The 16,567-nt window shown below is 41.7% G+C and overlaps 2 protein-coding genes across 2 annotated transcripts in view; one reads left to right on the plus strand and one right to left on the minus strand.

The window, feature by feature from the left end:
* STOML3 (stomatin like 3) overlaps positions 1 to 10,963 on the plus strand; it is a 37,274-nt gene extending 26,311 nt beyond the window's left edge. Inside the window, 1 exon segment of the mRNA XM_067713221.1 lies at positions 8,819 to 10,963. Within this exon segment, the coding sequence (XP_067569322.1) occupies positions 8,819 to 8,863 (45 nt within the window). The 3' untranslated portion in view covers positions 8,864 to 10,963.
* Positions 8,593 to 16,567, minus strand: part of FREM2 (FRAS1 related extracellular matrix 2) — a 160,282-nt gene continuing 152,307 nt past the window's right edge. The window contains exon 24 of the mRNA XM_067713219.1: positions 8,593 to 14,443. Within this exon, the coding sequence (XP_067569320.1) occupies positions 13,934 to 14,443 (510 nt within the window). The 3' untranslated portion in view covers positions 8,593 to 13,933. The remainder of the gene's footprint in view (positions 14,444 to 16,567) is intronic.

Here is a 16,567-nt window from a genome sequence, read left to right on the forward strand (position 1 = left end):
GAGAGCATGCACACACGTGTGCACACGAACCCCAACACACACTCCCTTCCACACACCCCCACACTCCTGGCATCACCCCTACCCTCACATCCCACCCCCTCCATCTACCCCCGTCTCCACTCACATCCCCTCCACATGCTTCCCTCAACAGACAGGTACTATCTTCATATAAATGCAAAACGGGGATCCCACTCCAACTTTGGTTTTGTAACCTATTCTTCCCATGAAATCATATCATACTTGATAGGATTTTTGTTCAATTCACGGCTTATGAATTTTTCAGTAGATTCTACTGACGCTAGTACTCATTTTTTTTTTTTTTTTTTTTGCGGTACGCGGGCCTCTCACTGCTGTGGCCTCTCCCATTGCGGAGCACAGGCTCCGGACGCACAGGCTCAGCAGCCATGGCTCACGGGCCCAGCTGCTCCACGGCATGTGGGATCCTCCCGAACCGGGGCACGAACCCGTGTCCCCTGCATCGGCAGGCGGACTCTCAACCACTGCGCCACCAGGGAAGCCCTCTAGTACTCATTTTTAAACTCACTGACGTTCAGATTTTTTTCTTACAGGGCAAATATTTGCACTTTAACAGACAAAAATGTAGCATAGTTCCTCCACGCCAGCCAGTATCTGGGTCCAGGAAGTCACACCAGGTAGACACTTCACCAGTGACCCTACGTCTCATGGACAGTGGTGCAGAGACTCAGCACAGGCCAGGGCAGCTGTGGCACTGAGGAACACCTGAGCAGGGGGCCCTGCTTATACAAGGACATTTTGCTGCCCAAATCTTTTCCTAGCCAGTTCCAGCAGTCTTCAGTTATCCCTTCTTTGGGTCTCTGTGATGGCACTGAAAATGCAAATCTTTCCTGCCAGCATACAGCAAACTCTAAACTAGTGGCTCTCCCTGAAGGTCATCATTCTCTCACTCACTGGAAGTTCTTTATCAAAACAAACAGCCTGCTCACGTCCCATGGGGTGGGAATGGGGGTGTGAGAGCTCTAGCAGAATCTCCGGCCACGGCAGGTGTGGTTTGAAAACTCTCCAGAAGATTCAAATTGCTCTCCGCCTTCCAGCATTCAGCTTCCTTAATTCTTTAGCATTACCGTAGGTCATCTACTATATTAGTTACTAAAGGCTGATTAAAGAGGGCTCCTTAGAAAGTAAGCATATCTGGGGGCAAAGGACTGTAGAAGAATCAGGAAAGGTCAGAGCCCTCCTGGAATGTGAGTGTCAAGGATGATATTCAAAATACAGTCACACTTGCCCCCAGAATAAGGCTCAAGTGTTTTTCTTCTGGTGAGGGAAGCTGGAAGGGAGGGTGGAGTTAGGAGGGAGAAATAATTGACAACGTCTTTGGAGAGAAGGAAGTGTCTAATCTTCTTGAGATGCAGTCCCAGCACCACCTCATTTAAGCCAGTGCAGAGGACCCCCTTCCGGTGGTTTTCCTGTTTTAACGACAGGCAAGGCGTGACACTGACCATACTGCTGAGGCAGAGTCTGAAGTCCCCCTTTGTTGCCCCAGGCATTGCCCCTTAGTTGCTGGGCCAATACAATTTCTAGTGGCTGTGGACATCGCAGGTACTGTTCACTAGTGTATTTGGCTGTGTGCAACCTTGGAACAGGGACCCCTGGAGAGGTGATCTCTTTCCAGAGTCTTAAATGGGAAATGGTAGGGGGTGGCAAGCTCCCACTTGCTCTTTCTGTGATCCTCACTTACCTAATCACTCCCTCCTTCCCCTCCACCATCTCTCTGTCTCTCTCTCTCTTAACCCCCTTTTCCCACTGTCCTCTGTTACTAGAACAGGGTAAGTTCCCACCCCTTTCTCTTCCTGTCTGGATGTCTCTTACACAAAACTCTGTGATCTAGCCAGCAAAGCCTGGCCTTTAATGTCCTAAAGGGTGAAATAAAGCTACCATTACAGATGTTTATTAGATTTATCCAATGAAATGCACAGGTGTGTGGCCTGAGTTTGGAACAGAATTAAATGGGAGAGAGGCAGGGGCACGTGACACGCATTTTGCTGGTGAGGATCTAGCAGCACAGCGTGGTTCTGCAGCCAGTAATTTTGGTGGTCACTTCTTCATCTCTGGAGATTTTCAGACACTATATCATGTAAACCAGTATGTAACTAATCAGCAAGAACTATGTGTTATATAATATCATCTAATACTCAGTTCATGTTAAAATGTCTCCAATCTTCTTAAAAATATCTTTTTACCTGTAGGTTGCTTGAGTTAAGAATCCTAAGTTCTCACAGAGAGGGCTTTTGTTTCATTGGCCTATTTCACTTAATCTACACGTTCACAGCCCCTGTTTCTTTCTGTGTTTCATTGGCCTCTTAATTTCACTTAATCTACATGTTCACATCCCGTGTTTCTTTCTGTGCCCTTTGTTTGTTGGAGAAACTGGGTTGTTTGTCCTCTAGAATTTCCCCTTTCTGAATTTTGTTGATGTTGTTTAGCATCGTTTCCAGTAAACTGGTTAATTAGATCTGGAAGCGTGATTCCATTCAGGACCAGTTTTTGGCAAGAGCATGTGTAGCCCAGCATGTCCTCCTGGATCCCATCAGGGCACACTCAGCATCTGGCTGTCTCACTTGGTGATGCTGACTGAGTCACCAGCTGTTCAGTTCCCCATCGATATTTCTTGTTTTTTTTTTCTTTAATTTAATTTAATTTTTGGCTGCGTTGGGTCTCCGTTGCTGCGCGCCGGCTTTTCTCTAGTTGCGGCGGGCGGGGGCCACTCTTCGTTGTAGTGCGTGGGCTTCTCATTGAGGTGGCTTCTCTTATTGCGGAGCGTGGGCTCTAGGCACGCGGGCTTAAGTAATTGTGGTACACGGGCTCAGTAGTTGTGGCTCGTGGCTGGCGGGCTCTAGAGCGCAGGCTCAGTAGATGTGGTGCACAGGCTTAGTTGCTCCGCAGCATGTGGCATCTTCCCGGACCAGGAATCGAACCCATGTCCCCTGCATTGGCAGGCGGATTCTTAACCACTGTGCCACCAGGGAAGCCCCCAATCAATATTTCTCATAACATTTTTAGCATCTATTTTGCCCAGTTACAGTATTCTCATTGAGTTGCAAATGGTATTTTTTCTAATTCAATCTTTCTCAGATCTTCTCCTGAAAGTCTCTTATAAAGGAGAAACTTCTTTCATTAACTATATGGTTATTCAACAAAAACTTGAGAATCTACCATATGCCTGGTCACTATTAAGTGCAAAAACCAATTTTTTATATTGACCTTACTCCTTAGTTTTAACCTGTGCCCTCAAAGTTCTTCATAGTCTAGCCACAAACTTCCTATCTGTCTCATCCCTTGTCTCTAATTAAACATCTAATTGATACGTTGCTCAAAACTCATCAGACAGCTTATAAATTCAGCCTGCCTCTGGGTTCTCTTAGTCCAAACCCAACCCATCCATTAGTCTCAATTCTCCCTTGAAGTCTTCCTCGGTACACCTGCAGACCCCTTCCCTGTCTTCCGTGGCACACACATGTCCTGGTTATTTACTGACATCTCACACCGATGTATTTAACTGATGCTCATCATATGCTAAGTCTGGCTTCCTCAACTGGACCCTAAGCTCCTTGAGGCCTCTTAGTGGACTCAGTCTTACTCATTTAGCAATAACATATCCCTCCCTGATATGTAAAATTTAGATCACATGAATCTTCTAATTCGGTATAGAATCCATATGGTAGGTTGCCAACATGTGGGATCCAAATGGTGCTGATAAATAACACGAAATATCAGAAAGGAAGGCAGACAATGGAAGGAACCCCTCACAGCCTTTTCTTTTTAATGAGTAATAGGAAGAAATGTAATTGAGTGGAGATTTGAAGATAATGTAGTGTTTCATCAGGAGAATTTTTGTGAAAATTTATTTCTTTGAATCCAGACTAACCCAGAGTCCACATTGATCCCAGTGTACATCCCTGGATCTTATGCAGTCAATAAAATTATGGTAAATTTCTATAGGCCGGAATGTCTTGGTGTTCTCTAGGATTCTGTCAAAATGGAAGCCATTTTCTGATCAAATATCATATAATGCCATTTATCCCCTCTTTGAAATATGTGTGATATACCTAAGAAATAGAATAAAAATTTTCTTTCTGAAGTCAGCTTACAGAATAGTTGAACTAACCCTGTGGCTTTTTCTTTGTCTTTTTATTGAGTTGCTTAAGGAAACAGTAATATCTCTAGACAGATTGTCTCTTCAATAAAAGTCAGGACTGCTTGACTGATGTTGGGAAATCTGGAATCTGGGAAAACATGAGCTAAGACTCCAGAGGCTCCATTAACTGGTGTTACAGAGAATCATAAACTCGCCCTCCTTCCTGCAGGGGTGGAACCCTAGCCTACCTCAGCCTTTGTCTCTGAACCTACGGGCTTGTTAATCCGCCGCAGAAAGGCCGGGCGCTCAAAACAGTCCAGGAGAGAGAACACAACTATTAAATATTTCCAGAAGTTGTTTCATCTTTTTTTTTTTTTAATCAGCCAAGATAGAAATTCCTCTGTCAACATAATTTTTGCTTGCTTTTAACTTTGTAGTATCTGTTAGAAAAGGGAGAAATCCCTCCTCCGTGCTCCAAATCACAAAAGAAAAATGTGAATTGGAGGACATCCCTGTCAATTATCTTAGGTATGAAAGAGGGAGGCAAGACACCTTTAGAGAGAGAAGCACAGGCCACAGTACATTTGAGGAGCTTGACTCCGTGTTAATATTTGTCTGTCCCTCCATGTAGTGGCAGGGGCAGGATGGGGCTTATCTCCAATTTGTTTTTTTTTTTTTTTTTGACCTTTAAGTTAAAGAAGAAAGTCAATTCACTAGCAGATTGTGGGGAAAACAGCAATTCCAGGAAGTATGATCAGTAATTAATGTTACTTTGGGTAGAAATTCAAGCTGAATTGAAAATCCCCTATGACTGTTTCTTGGCTATTTGGACATTGTATTCATTGCCTTATAAAAACAACTGATTTATTAATTAGTAAGTTTGGCAAAAGGGCCTCCCCTGTTCACTGGCCAAAAATTCACTCATTTCAGATTTCCTCTGAAACATTAAAAAAGGCCCATCCAGCCACCTGCTACCCCCGCCCTCCGCCGCCCCCCCAACCCCACGTCTTGTTTCTCTGCTCACAACTCCTAGGAACTTCCAGTGGCTGGACTGAGGGCCTGAGGGACTGGACACAACTGGGACAGAAGACTCCTCATTGCTTCTCACAAACTTTGCTTTTCCTTCTTTTACCTTTTGCTGAGGGATTTGAGTGCTGTTTGCGAGGAGGAAAGAAATAGTCTAAAATTTTTATGTTTGGTTTTGAAGGTCTTTGTGCTTATTGCTGTGATTTGGAGTATAATTAAATATCTTGGGAGTTAAGATGAAAAGATCCTAGTTCTTCTTCTAGAAGCTACTTAACTCTGCCCTTACCACAGACTCAAAGAGGACTAATCAATTCCTAGCCATTTATGCCTTTCATATGCAAACCAAACAATTCAGAGCTCCTAACCCCACCGCCTCCTTTATCTGGCCCTCACACCCTGGGCCATACCATCTGCCCTCATCACCCTAGCGCCAGGTACCAGATAATTAGGGACAGCTCAGTGTCCCAGGGCCCAGCAAAATGATTCAAACTAGCAAATCCTAAACCGCTTACCTGCCTCACCCATTCCTTCCCATGAAAACCATGATAAAGGCTCTTGCCTGCACTTTGCCTTTGTTCCTTTTGCCTTCTGATTTTTTTTTAATTAATTATTTTTGGCTGTGTTGGGTCTCTGTTGCTGCGCGAGCGGGGGCCATCTCTCGCTGCGGTGTGCGGTCTTCTCACTGCACTGGCAGGCAGATTCCCAACCACTGCGCCACCAGGGAAGTCCCTTGCCTCCTGATGTACACTGTTGCTCCCCTAGTGCCCTGGTGGTGCATGCAGTGTGCCAGCTCCTCTTGGGATCTGTGAGTATAACTAAGCTATCTTTTCAATGGCAGTTGTCTCTTGACCTGTTGACCGTGTCGTACCTGAATTATAATAAAACTTAGGTTTAAAAACACCAAGTCATGAGCCTGGGGTCCTCATCTCCATAGAAGGAGGGCTCATCTCCAAGGAGATGAATTAGAGAATTCATCCACACAGAGCAGACCCGTTTTAATGTACAGGAAATGCCCTGGAAGGAATATGCTGTGTAGGTCGTTCCAACAGAAAATCATCCATCTGTAAATTATAAACAAAGCTTCTTTGATTCAGGCCACTGCCTTTGAGGCCTTCTCTTCTGCCACTTGGGTATCAGCAGTGCCTCTTGATTTAGCGGTCTCTCCACAATTCAAGCCAAATGGTGGCAGTGCTGTGGAAAGGGAGGGGGGTCCTCATCAGAAGTGGCAGAACGACGTCAGGCCTCAGCTCTAGCTCTCGTGTTCTAATGCAGCCTCTGTGTTTCTGACTCTTTGTCTTCTGAACGGTTTCAACTCTGAGGAAGGTCTGGGGAAATGTTCTGACCTTTTTTGCCTATACCCTTCTCCAAATATTCTTCCCCTGGTGAGTACCCTGCATGCATCTCTGACCTGCCCCAATTTCCTTTGGATATAATGTTATTCTGTCCAGTAACCTTCTCTACTACCTTTTGTCACTTTGCAATTAGTCACATTTAAATTTCTAGGATGAGATCTTAACATCCTGAAATGCCTTGGGAGCTGTTGGGAATAGGATTTTCAAAGCTTCCTATCAAACTTCCTCTGGGGCAGTTTCCTGGCTTGGGGGGCGGTTAGGGAGGAATCAGTAGAGGGTAGTCTCAGCAGAGCCTGACTGCTCCTGGTGACTTTTTTTCTAGTCAGGTCCACTTTGACTAAATCTGGTTTGGGGGCTTTTCCTTTAAATTGGGTGCCTGTGTGCTGGTTGTGACTTTCTGGCAGGGAGATCCTACCTTCCACCGTCAATACTGTGGTGGGGCTGGATCATGAATCTTCCTTTCCTTGGTTCCCTTCCCCAACATCCTGGAGGTCAGGCTTTGTCCCACGCAGCTTGGAAATTTCCCTACCACACACACCTTCTTTTTCTCCTATGGTGAGGACTGATTGAGCCACACATTTCTGTTGCTGATCGCAACATTTTTGCTAAAACATGACCATTTCTCCCCTGAGCCTTGGAAGTGCCGGAAGAGCTTTGACAGGATTTCTTCCCCCCCCCCGCCCCCCCCCAACTCTGCCTTCTTTTGTGTATTTTGCCCCTTTGGGGGGATTTGTCTTCAACAGTTATAAGGGGCTGTCTTTGCATTTCCTTCTGGTGTTAAATTAAAATATGAATTAATTTAAAAGTAATAAATGATTAATTTAAAATTAAATGATATTAAAAATAAATCAAGTAATGATTGAGTTAGGTTAACTTTGCATAAAAGTGACTAGTCTCCTTGGCAGTAAAGACACTCGGCAATAGATCAGATCAGTTGATTCATCCTCACCAGTGTAGCCAGGCAGAGTTTCAGAGCTTAGCAAGGTCTTATCACCCTGCTCCCCGGGACAAAATGTTAGTCACCTAAATATATTGTTGCCTCTAACTCTACATTGCCCCTGTCTACAATGGGTAGGCAGACACTAGGACCCAGAGGAGCGCAACATGTTGCCACCTGCACTAAGGAGGTAGTGGGAGCACAGATCCCAGGGTGAAAGCCTGGAACCGAGTCTCTAGAACCAGAATGGGAATAACTGCCACTCATTGCAGACCACGGGGATTCTGTGATTTTAGTGTGAATGAAAGTTATAAAATGCACCACTATAACTTGGCCATTTTAACACTTTTATATTTATATGGGCTTTATTTATATTCAACATGTGATGTATTTTGAAGGAAAACAGGTGCAAGTGGTAGCAAGAATTATTTTAGACATGGATTTAAGACTGAATGGCTCCAAATTCTTTGCATAATTGAATTCCCAGGGATAAGCTTCAATATCGTGCAAATACGCAGCACCCTAGTAAACAGATGAAAAAAACCACTAGACTCTGAATGTTTTCGAAGAATTCCCGTGGGAAAATCACAAAGGCTATTAAGTTCTGTGAATAATTCTATTACACAGTTATGTCACTCAGTGGCTAGATAAATATAAATTTGCTGAGTGTTTTTGAGGGCGCTTGGTACAGAAGCAGGCACTTAAAATGATTATAAAACATACAATTCCTTGTCCAGGATAAAGATTTTTTGTATAGACAAATGGGCTTAAAATACCTTGCCAAAAGCTTGAATTCCTGAGGCCACTGAGAAAGATTCTGCTTTGTACTTTTAGGGATCTGCTTAATGTGAGCCCCTACACAAATTTTCTTAGTCTTCCAGTAATTGCCTTTCTGTATTTTAAGTGATTTTTATTATAATGGACTTGATTTTTAATGTTAGTTTTTAAAGTTTACATTTCTCTTTTCTTTCTTCTTTTTTTAAGGTACAATCCTGACATTTCCTATGTTACAGGGCCAAACATCAGAAAAAATAAATATCTGTAGTAGAAATTCACTTAGAGTGTTTAAGGAATCATGTAATCAGCGGAGGCCACGTCTGGGTAGTAGTAGAAGTCTTGTGCATCTGATGATTATAATTTTAAATATCAATACTTCAACGCTGTTAAGATTTTAATAATTTTTTTGCCATTTATTTCATCGGAAAGTATTCAGTCATCCAAAACAACTTCATCTGCGTGATCTTTGACCTTTTATTCTTACTCAATTAAAGTCTTACAGGGATTTTTCTTTTTTACATCTTAAATGTCAATGTTGAACCTCCACTGAGAGAAAAGCAAGGCACAGATTGTCATCACATTATTCAACATGATGCTTTTGATCTTTTGCAGGAAGTTCTTTTTTTCCCTTCATCCAAAAGCCTGAACATTTTCTAAAGAAGGGCTACTGCGAAAACCCTGTGCTCACTTGACAGCTTTCAGATGAATGAGAATGCTAATGATTTAGTGAAAATGGTAATGGTTTCAAAACTAAAAGGGAAACATTACTGGAAGAACGACAAATCTCAGAGAGAGAAGAAAACAAAGCCCATGAAAGAAAGAAGAAAAGAAAGCAAGAAAGGCAGGAAAAAGGAAAGAAAACAAAGTAAAAGTAGGTGTTGTTGCTACAGCAGTTGTTTTTGATGTTGTTGTATTTGTTCTTTAGCAAAACACAATACTGAAGAAAATGCACACAAATGTCAGGGGAAAGAAAATAAATGCACTTGAAAGATCGGGAAGAAAGCAAAACTGTTTAAAAGTTTGTAAAGTCAACATTCTCACTTTTCTCCCAATAAAATTAAAAGAGTCTCACATTAGTCTATTTTGTTTTATCAACTTTATTTCTAAAGACAGAATCGGCTTTCTTTCCCTATTTAAAATGTTTCTGTGTAATCTTTCTAGTAAAAACTGTAGGAAAATACCATGTACTTCTGTTTTAAAATCTCTTATCAAAATAAAAATAACTACCAAAATCTCAAAGTATTATGTTCTTAACATCCAAGGATATGGAAACAGAAATAAACAGTGAGGAATATTTCGAACCTATGGAAGACATTTTCTAAGAATTCCTGTGTCATTACCATGTAATACTGGGATCAATTCTAGGAGAAAAATCTTAAGGAAACATATTAACCTTTGAATTAATGTCACAGAAACTCCCACTATAGTCTGTTTTTACAAATGACAATTGCGTTGACCTTGAAAATCTTCAAAATGGGCATTTTCGGGTAGAACTATGTTTTTTGGGTCGTTGTTTTCTAGAAATGAGTTGTTTGGCTGTTTTTTTATGCACGTGTGTGTGTGTGTGTGTGTGAGAGAGAGAGAGAGAGAGAGAGAGAGAGATAACAGTAGTATTTATAGTTTCTGGACAAATGATACATTTCTAAGCCTTGACAAGTTGGAATGTGGAATCTTTAAGTCCCATTCATTTGCCATATGGTGAGTGAAGACACCTGTTTTCATCCTTTTATTATTGCTATCATGGCTAGAAAAAAAATGAAAGTTTCAAAGAACCATAATGTGCTTGTTTTCAAATTAATACAATTATGTAAATTTCTAATTTGTAAACCATTTGCATCTTAAAAAAATTTTTGTTTTCCTATTAAAGGACTAAGTTGGTTTTTAAGTTGATACTAAATAGATATTTTCAAAGCAGCAGCTGAAATCAGATTTCCAACTTTTAAAATCTAAATGTCATTACATTTCACTCTGTTGTTACTCTAATTTAATTTCTCAGTTGGGGGCTGCTTTAGCCTTTAGCACTGATTTGTATGAGGAAAGGCTCTCTGTGGGTTTTACACAGTTCTGTTCTCATTTTAAAAATTGACTTTGGAGTTGGTACCTTGGAAAATAATTAGAGGTAAGATGACTTGATAAAGAGGCTCTTTTGTTGCTTCCAGAGCTGAATCCCTTCACAAGAATTGGTCCTCTTGTCACAAATGCTGTGCAGAAGTATGGCAGCAGGATTCCAGCTGACCTGTCCTCATGTTGTTCACACATTGTGATGCTTGTGAAAGAGTGGACTTCAGGAGGTGCTGGTGAGTTACAGAACTAGAAGAAGAGTTTAGGTGTTATATCCCATTCTTAGAATAAAGGGGGTCTGTCTTCCATCAAGAGGAAAAGAATATGCAGGGCCACCTACATCTCTGCAACGTACTTTCTCTGAGTGGGTTTGCAAAGGATGATTCCATTAAATGACTGATTTGAAATCTTTTGTATTAGAGTTGTGTTCAGAATGATCCATAACGTGGGGTTCTTTAGATGGAGAAGAGTAGACTCTACTGCTGGTCCTCTAGAGAGATTTTTAAATTATAGTTCACAGGTGTGCCTGGTGTGTTGTTTGTCCAGGAGAGAAACCAATACAAATCTTGATCCCTTTAGTCCAAAGAAAGAGCCACATTGGAGGCAACCTGCCCGAGGGCAGGGAGAGTAGCTTGGTTTCCAAGTAATCTCTCAAAGTGGCTAATCCTAGGGGAGCGTTTGGTAAACATTAACTGAGGGAATTAACTGAAATAAATAAAACCATTGTTAAAACACACTTAGATGTTTTCATGTGTCATGGTTCATATACCAGGTGAGCCACTAAAGTTTAATATTGTTTTGTGTTTACTATATAATGTCAACAAGACCTTGTTTTCATTGGAGTCAGAAGCTATGAGTATCTAAGGAGCTATGACTGCTTATATCCTGTCCTCTATGGAAGTTATTTTATGTATTTATTCTGATTGTACCAGAATAATTCTCTAAAAACAAAATATTGAAACTAAGCATCTGTTTTACTGCACAACAAAGCATTGTGTTTGATTCTTTTTTCCACTAAAAAGTTTTTGATTAAATGTCTATTAAGTCACATATTCAGTACATAAATATTAAGAAAATGATGCAGAAATCCAAGCTTACACTTAAGAAACTCTGCTTAATTCCCACAGACTCTCTTTTTTCACTGGGAGGAAAGGAAGGAAGAAGAGAAGAGGGAGAGAAAGAGAGAAGGAGATGGGCAGAGAGGGAGAGATTTTTCTTTGTTAGGAAAGGATGTGTTCTGTACTGTATAAGCACTCCAGTTCATCCAAAGTCGTCTCATTAGAACAACTCACTGTAGAGAGAAATTTGGTAAAAAACCAGCCTGGCTCAAAGGCTCAAAATAGACTTCTTGTAATGATGCTTCATTGATAACATATTTAGTCACAGAGACCCCTAAGGCTGTATGACAGTCAGGCTCAGAAGCATCTTAACTACTAACGTAACATAAAGTCAACTGAGAGTACTTAGGTTCTAACAGTCTACACACACTGAATCCAATGGTTAAGTAGTAAAAAGTCCACACACTATTTGAAGTTGCTTAAGTCATGCTCATTCCTATACAAGTTACGAGGTAGCCAAAGAAGTAGCTAAGCATCTTACCAGAGGGCAAAGCAAAAGAAAAGGGGATCATTAAGAAAGTATTAATGTTTATTTGATAAGTGATCTCCTGGATTATACAGTACTTTCTCTTTATATAAGTCCTTTGGGAGACCTTTGAATTGTAGGTGGCATTTGTATATTCCCCAATGGAAGGAGAATACGGTCTACTCTATCCTTTAAAAGACTTTGAATGTCAAGTGCAGAGCTGCCCCAAAGAGAGGCAAGTATTGGATACATTTGGCCTCTCTCCCAGCACCAGTGTCGCTTCCCTTTTTCAATCAAGAGATGGTTGGTACTCACAGACACCGAGCTGGAAATGACTGTATGACCTGAGGAGAGGTTAGTCTTCTAAACATCTCTATTCCACCAGGACGTCCAGCTTGGCCAGGTTATAACTAGAAATGAAAGAGGACCCCAGGCAGCACTTGAGGGTTAGTCTTTAGGTCGGTTCTTTTTCTCCTGACCTTATTGTCGTTTGAAATACATTTACTAGCTTTTGGAAGATTGGTCACTAAACTACTGACATTTTCCCTTTCCGATCGAAAATTCTGCTATTTGATGCAAGCACATTTCTTAGAAAGACGATGAGAAGCTTGCCGAGCAAGCTCACTCAAGTCCTTGGTTTTGAACACTGCAAGCAGTATTACAAGTTATATTTTTAGGTACTGAGATGGGCCACACGCATCAGTTCACTGAACTGAAGATGCCAGAGAGTGAAGTTTTCTTCTTTGATCAAAGAATATGATCGGGACTTCCCTGGTGGTCCAGTGGATAGGACTTTGCGCTTCCACTGCAGGGGGCACAGGTTCGATTCATGGTGGGAGAACTAAGATCCTGCATGCTGCGTGGCATGGCCAAAAAAAAAAAAAAAAGAATATGATCAGGGATGCTGGCCACCTCTAAGATCATCTCTGGAATGACGGTTGAAGGGATTTCCATCGTTTGGACCAGGTGTCTATTAGAAAGCTAATAAAATGTCTTCTGGACAATTTGAGTTTTGGACCTTGCTGTGTGATGCTGTTGTGAGGGTTAAACTCATGTGTCGTTGTTAAAATGTTCTTTTATTCTATAAAGTATAGGTAAGAGGCACTTTGGTTAAACATATTATATTAATAAATACCACTTTCTCCCTTCACCATCAGAATGATATTTGTCCTGATCATTTATGGGTTCAATACTGCAAACATCTAGGCTCAGTTCTTAAAGAACATTGTCTTGTAAATGTGAATCTAACTCTATGGCATTTCTTCATCATCAAAATGTCACCAACCCTCTCCGATGAGCACCAATACCGTATTATCATGCAAGAATTCTACTTCTGACCAGGTACCCGAACAGAGCAGTCACTCTTCAGCAATCTTCTCCAGACTTAACATATTCTTTGGTTTAATTTAAAATTAAATAAGCAAATGAAACAAGAAGGGTCCGACGAAGATGAGAAGCAATCCAAATTGAAGTGAGTAGGTTACTGTCCCTCTGTCTTTCCTTCCACTCTCTCTCCAGTAGGAAAAAATGTGATGTGTGGGCTGAGCTACCCTCGGTCGTAATTCCATTCTGTCTTCGCCTATTAGAAAACTTGTCACAATAAACAGTATATTCATCATTCTTCGAGACTACCAATTAAAACCTTTTTAGTAATAAACTGTTATACAATGAATAAACAATGTGATAATTGCACCTTCAAGACATACTAATATAGCAACAATAGACTCCTCTTAAACTTCTGAAGGGATCTGTTAGCACCGTTGAAGAGGTTCATCTCTACTGTGTAGAGAAAATGCCTAAGGTGAGAAGTACATTCCTCACCGTCCGTCTATGGCTCTGTGTACATCTGGATACATACTTGATGCCTTCTGGGCAAGAGGAAAGATGTGGTCTGTGGTCTGAATTTGTCCTTTGATGCCTGAACGAGTGGACAGCATGCAAATCAAAGTTCACTAGTACAGTCAGGTCCTCTGAGCAGCTTTGACACAGAAGTCCCCAATTCTCTGCTGTTGACAGAAGCACTGGGTTTCCATTGTCTTCTCCTGCGCACTGGAGGAAAAGGCTGAATTCCACCTGTGGCTGTCAAACCTCTGAGCTGTCGCTGCGGTGGCCCCGCGGGGGCATCATGGGCTCGGTGCTGCCGGAGCCCTTGGGGGTGTCCTTTCTCCTGCCGCTCTTGCCCTGGCGCATCATCACTGCCATGGCAGTGAGGCAGAGTGCGAGGAGTCCCACCGCGACGCCTCCCACCACCGTGACCAGGCTGACCTCAGAGGTGGGACGGTTGAGCTCCCGGGGGAGGACGCCGTCAGGAGGAACCCTCCCCTGGGGGATCTGCTTCCTGCTGCTGCGGTCCAGGGCGATGTGCTGGATGTTTGTTCCTCGGTTGTTTTCAGCCCCGATTTCCCACACCAGCGGGGGTGTGCTCCTGATTTCCCTCTTCTTCCGGCTCTTGGAAGTTGCCTGGGGCTTCCCTTTACTCACCAGAGAGTGGTACTGGTACTCCACGCTTCGTTTGCCAAGGCCTCGATTGGCGTTGTCTTTGGATCTTACTGTGTAGATGGTGTGTATGTACCATTCTCGACCCAGAGAGACCTAGGAAACACGACTCTATTCATCAGAAAATTAAAGCCTATGCCAACCTAAAAATTCACGACTCTGCAAGAGAAACTCATGGCACAGATAATAATCATTTAACTTAGTCCGCAGAACTCACATCCGTAATATTTTTACACGTGTAGTATGCGCAAGGCTTTGTGTAAAGCGCTCTATAAAATATGCCGTGCCGCTCTTAAGGGAGCACGTGGTGGTAAATATTTGGTAAGCTATGACTTGTCAGAGCTGCAGAGAACTCCGGATCACACAGTCTAACTTACTCATTTAAAACATGAGCGAATGACACAGATATAGAGCGTAAACCAGTGGTTACCAGTGGGAAGGGAGGGGGGGCAATATAAGGGTACAGGAGTGGGAGTACAAACTATTGGGTGTAAGGCAGGTTCCAGGGATGTATTGTACAACATGGGGAATACAGCCAATATTTTGTAATAACTGTAAATGGAGTGTAACCCTTTAAAAATTGTACAAAAATTAAATAGTAAAAAATGAGTAAATGAGAATATGTAGCAGTTAAGTGACTTGCCTAAGGTCACTGAACTAGTTAGTATCAGAGGCAGGACTAGAGTCAGACCTTCTGAACCTCAAGACTCTTTCCCAGTATGTCTTGCTGTGTATTTTACACATAAGGCCATAGAAAAGGTCAGTTTTTCTGCTTTTCAGGGTTTGTGAAAAGAAGGCATTTTCTGATGGCTCTTTGAAGCCTTCAGGATTTAGAAGAGGTCAAGTGCCTTCAGAGTTAACATTAAAAACAAAACAAAACAAATCATACTTTAACTTAACTTCCTGTTTGAAAAGATTCAGAAGAACAGACATGCTTTCTCAAGCATCCTTCTTTACGAGGAATAAAGATAACATATTTCTCCAGCCCATCCTGTCTGGACAATTTTCAGTAAACATCCTAAAAGATGCACTTGCTCCCCCAAGGATTCACAATGCGGACACATCTCTAATTTGTCTCATTTGTCTGCTCAGTGTTATGGTCTCCTGGGTCTCTTTTTACCTTCTATCTCTAGGTTAGAACTTTCTATCTTCGTTTATAAAGTATTTAAGAATAGAGATTCCATTACTCAGCCATAAAGAGAAATGAAGTTGAGTTATCTGTAGTGAGGTGGATGGACCTACAGTCTGTCATACAGAGTTAAGTAAGTCAGAAAGAGAAAAATAAATACCGTATGCTAACACATATATGTGGAATCTAAAAAAAAAAAGAAAAGTTCTGAAGAACCTAGGGGCAGGACAGGAATAAAGACACAGACATAGAGAATGGACTTGAGGACACGGGGAGGGGGACGGGTAAGCTGGGACGAAGTGCGAGAGTGGCATGGACATATATACACGACCAAATGTAAAATAGATAGCTCGTGGGAAGCAGCCGCATAGCATAGGGAGATCAGCTCAGTGCTTTGTGACCACCTAGAGGGGTGGGACGGAGGGTGGGAGGGAGACGCAAGAGGGAAGGGATATAGGGATATATGTATGTGTATAGCTGATTCACTTTGTTATAAAGCAGAAACTAACACACCATTGTAAAGGAATCATACTCCAATAAAGATGTTAAAAAAATACAACCTGATTTAAAAAATAGGCAGAAGACCTGAGTAGACATTTTCCCAAAGAAGACATACAGATGGCCAAAAGGCACACGAAAAGATGCTCAACATCATTAATCATCAGAGAAATGCAAGTCAAAACCACAATAAGCTGTCACCTCTCACTGGTCAGAATAGCTATCATGAAAAAGAACACAAATAAGAAGTGTTGGTGAGGATGTGAAGAAAAGGGAACCATTGTATACTTTTGATGGGAATGTAATTTGGTGAAGCCACTGTGGAAAACAGTATGGAGGTTCCTCAAAAGACTAAAAATAGAACTACCATATGATCCAGCAATTCCACTCTTGGGTATATACCTAAAGAAAACAAACATATTTATTCTAGAAGATATATGCACCCCAATGTTCATAGCAGCACTATTTACAATAGCCAAGATATGGAAACAACCTAAGTGTCCATCAACAGATGAATGGATAAAGAAGATGTGGTATATATATGTACAATGGAATACTACTCGTCCAGAAAAAGATTGAAATTTTGCCATTTG

Source organism: Pseudorca crassidens, chromosome 18 (genome assembly GCF_039906515.1).
Source record: "Pseudorca crassidens isolate mPseCra1 chromosome 18, mPseCra1.hap1, whole genome shotgun sequence".
NCBI classification, from domain to species: Eukaryota; Metazoa; Chordata; class Mammalia; order Artiodactyla; family Delphinidae; genus Pseudorca; species Pseudorca crassidens.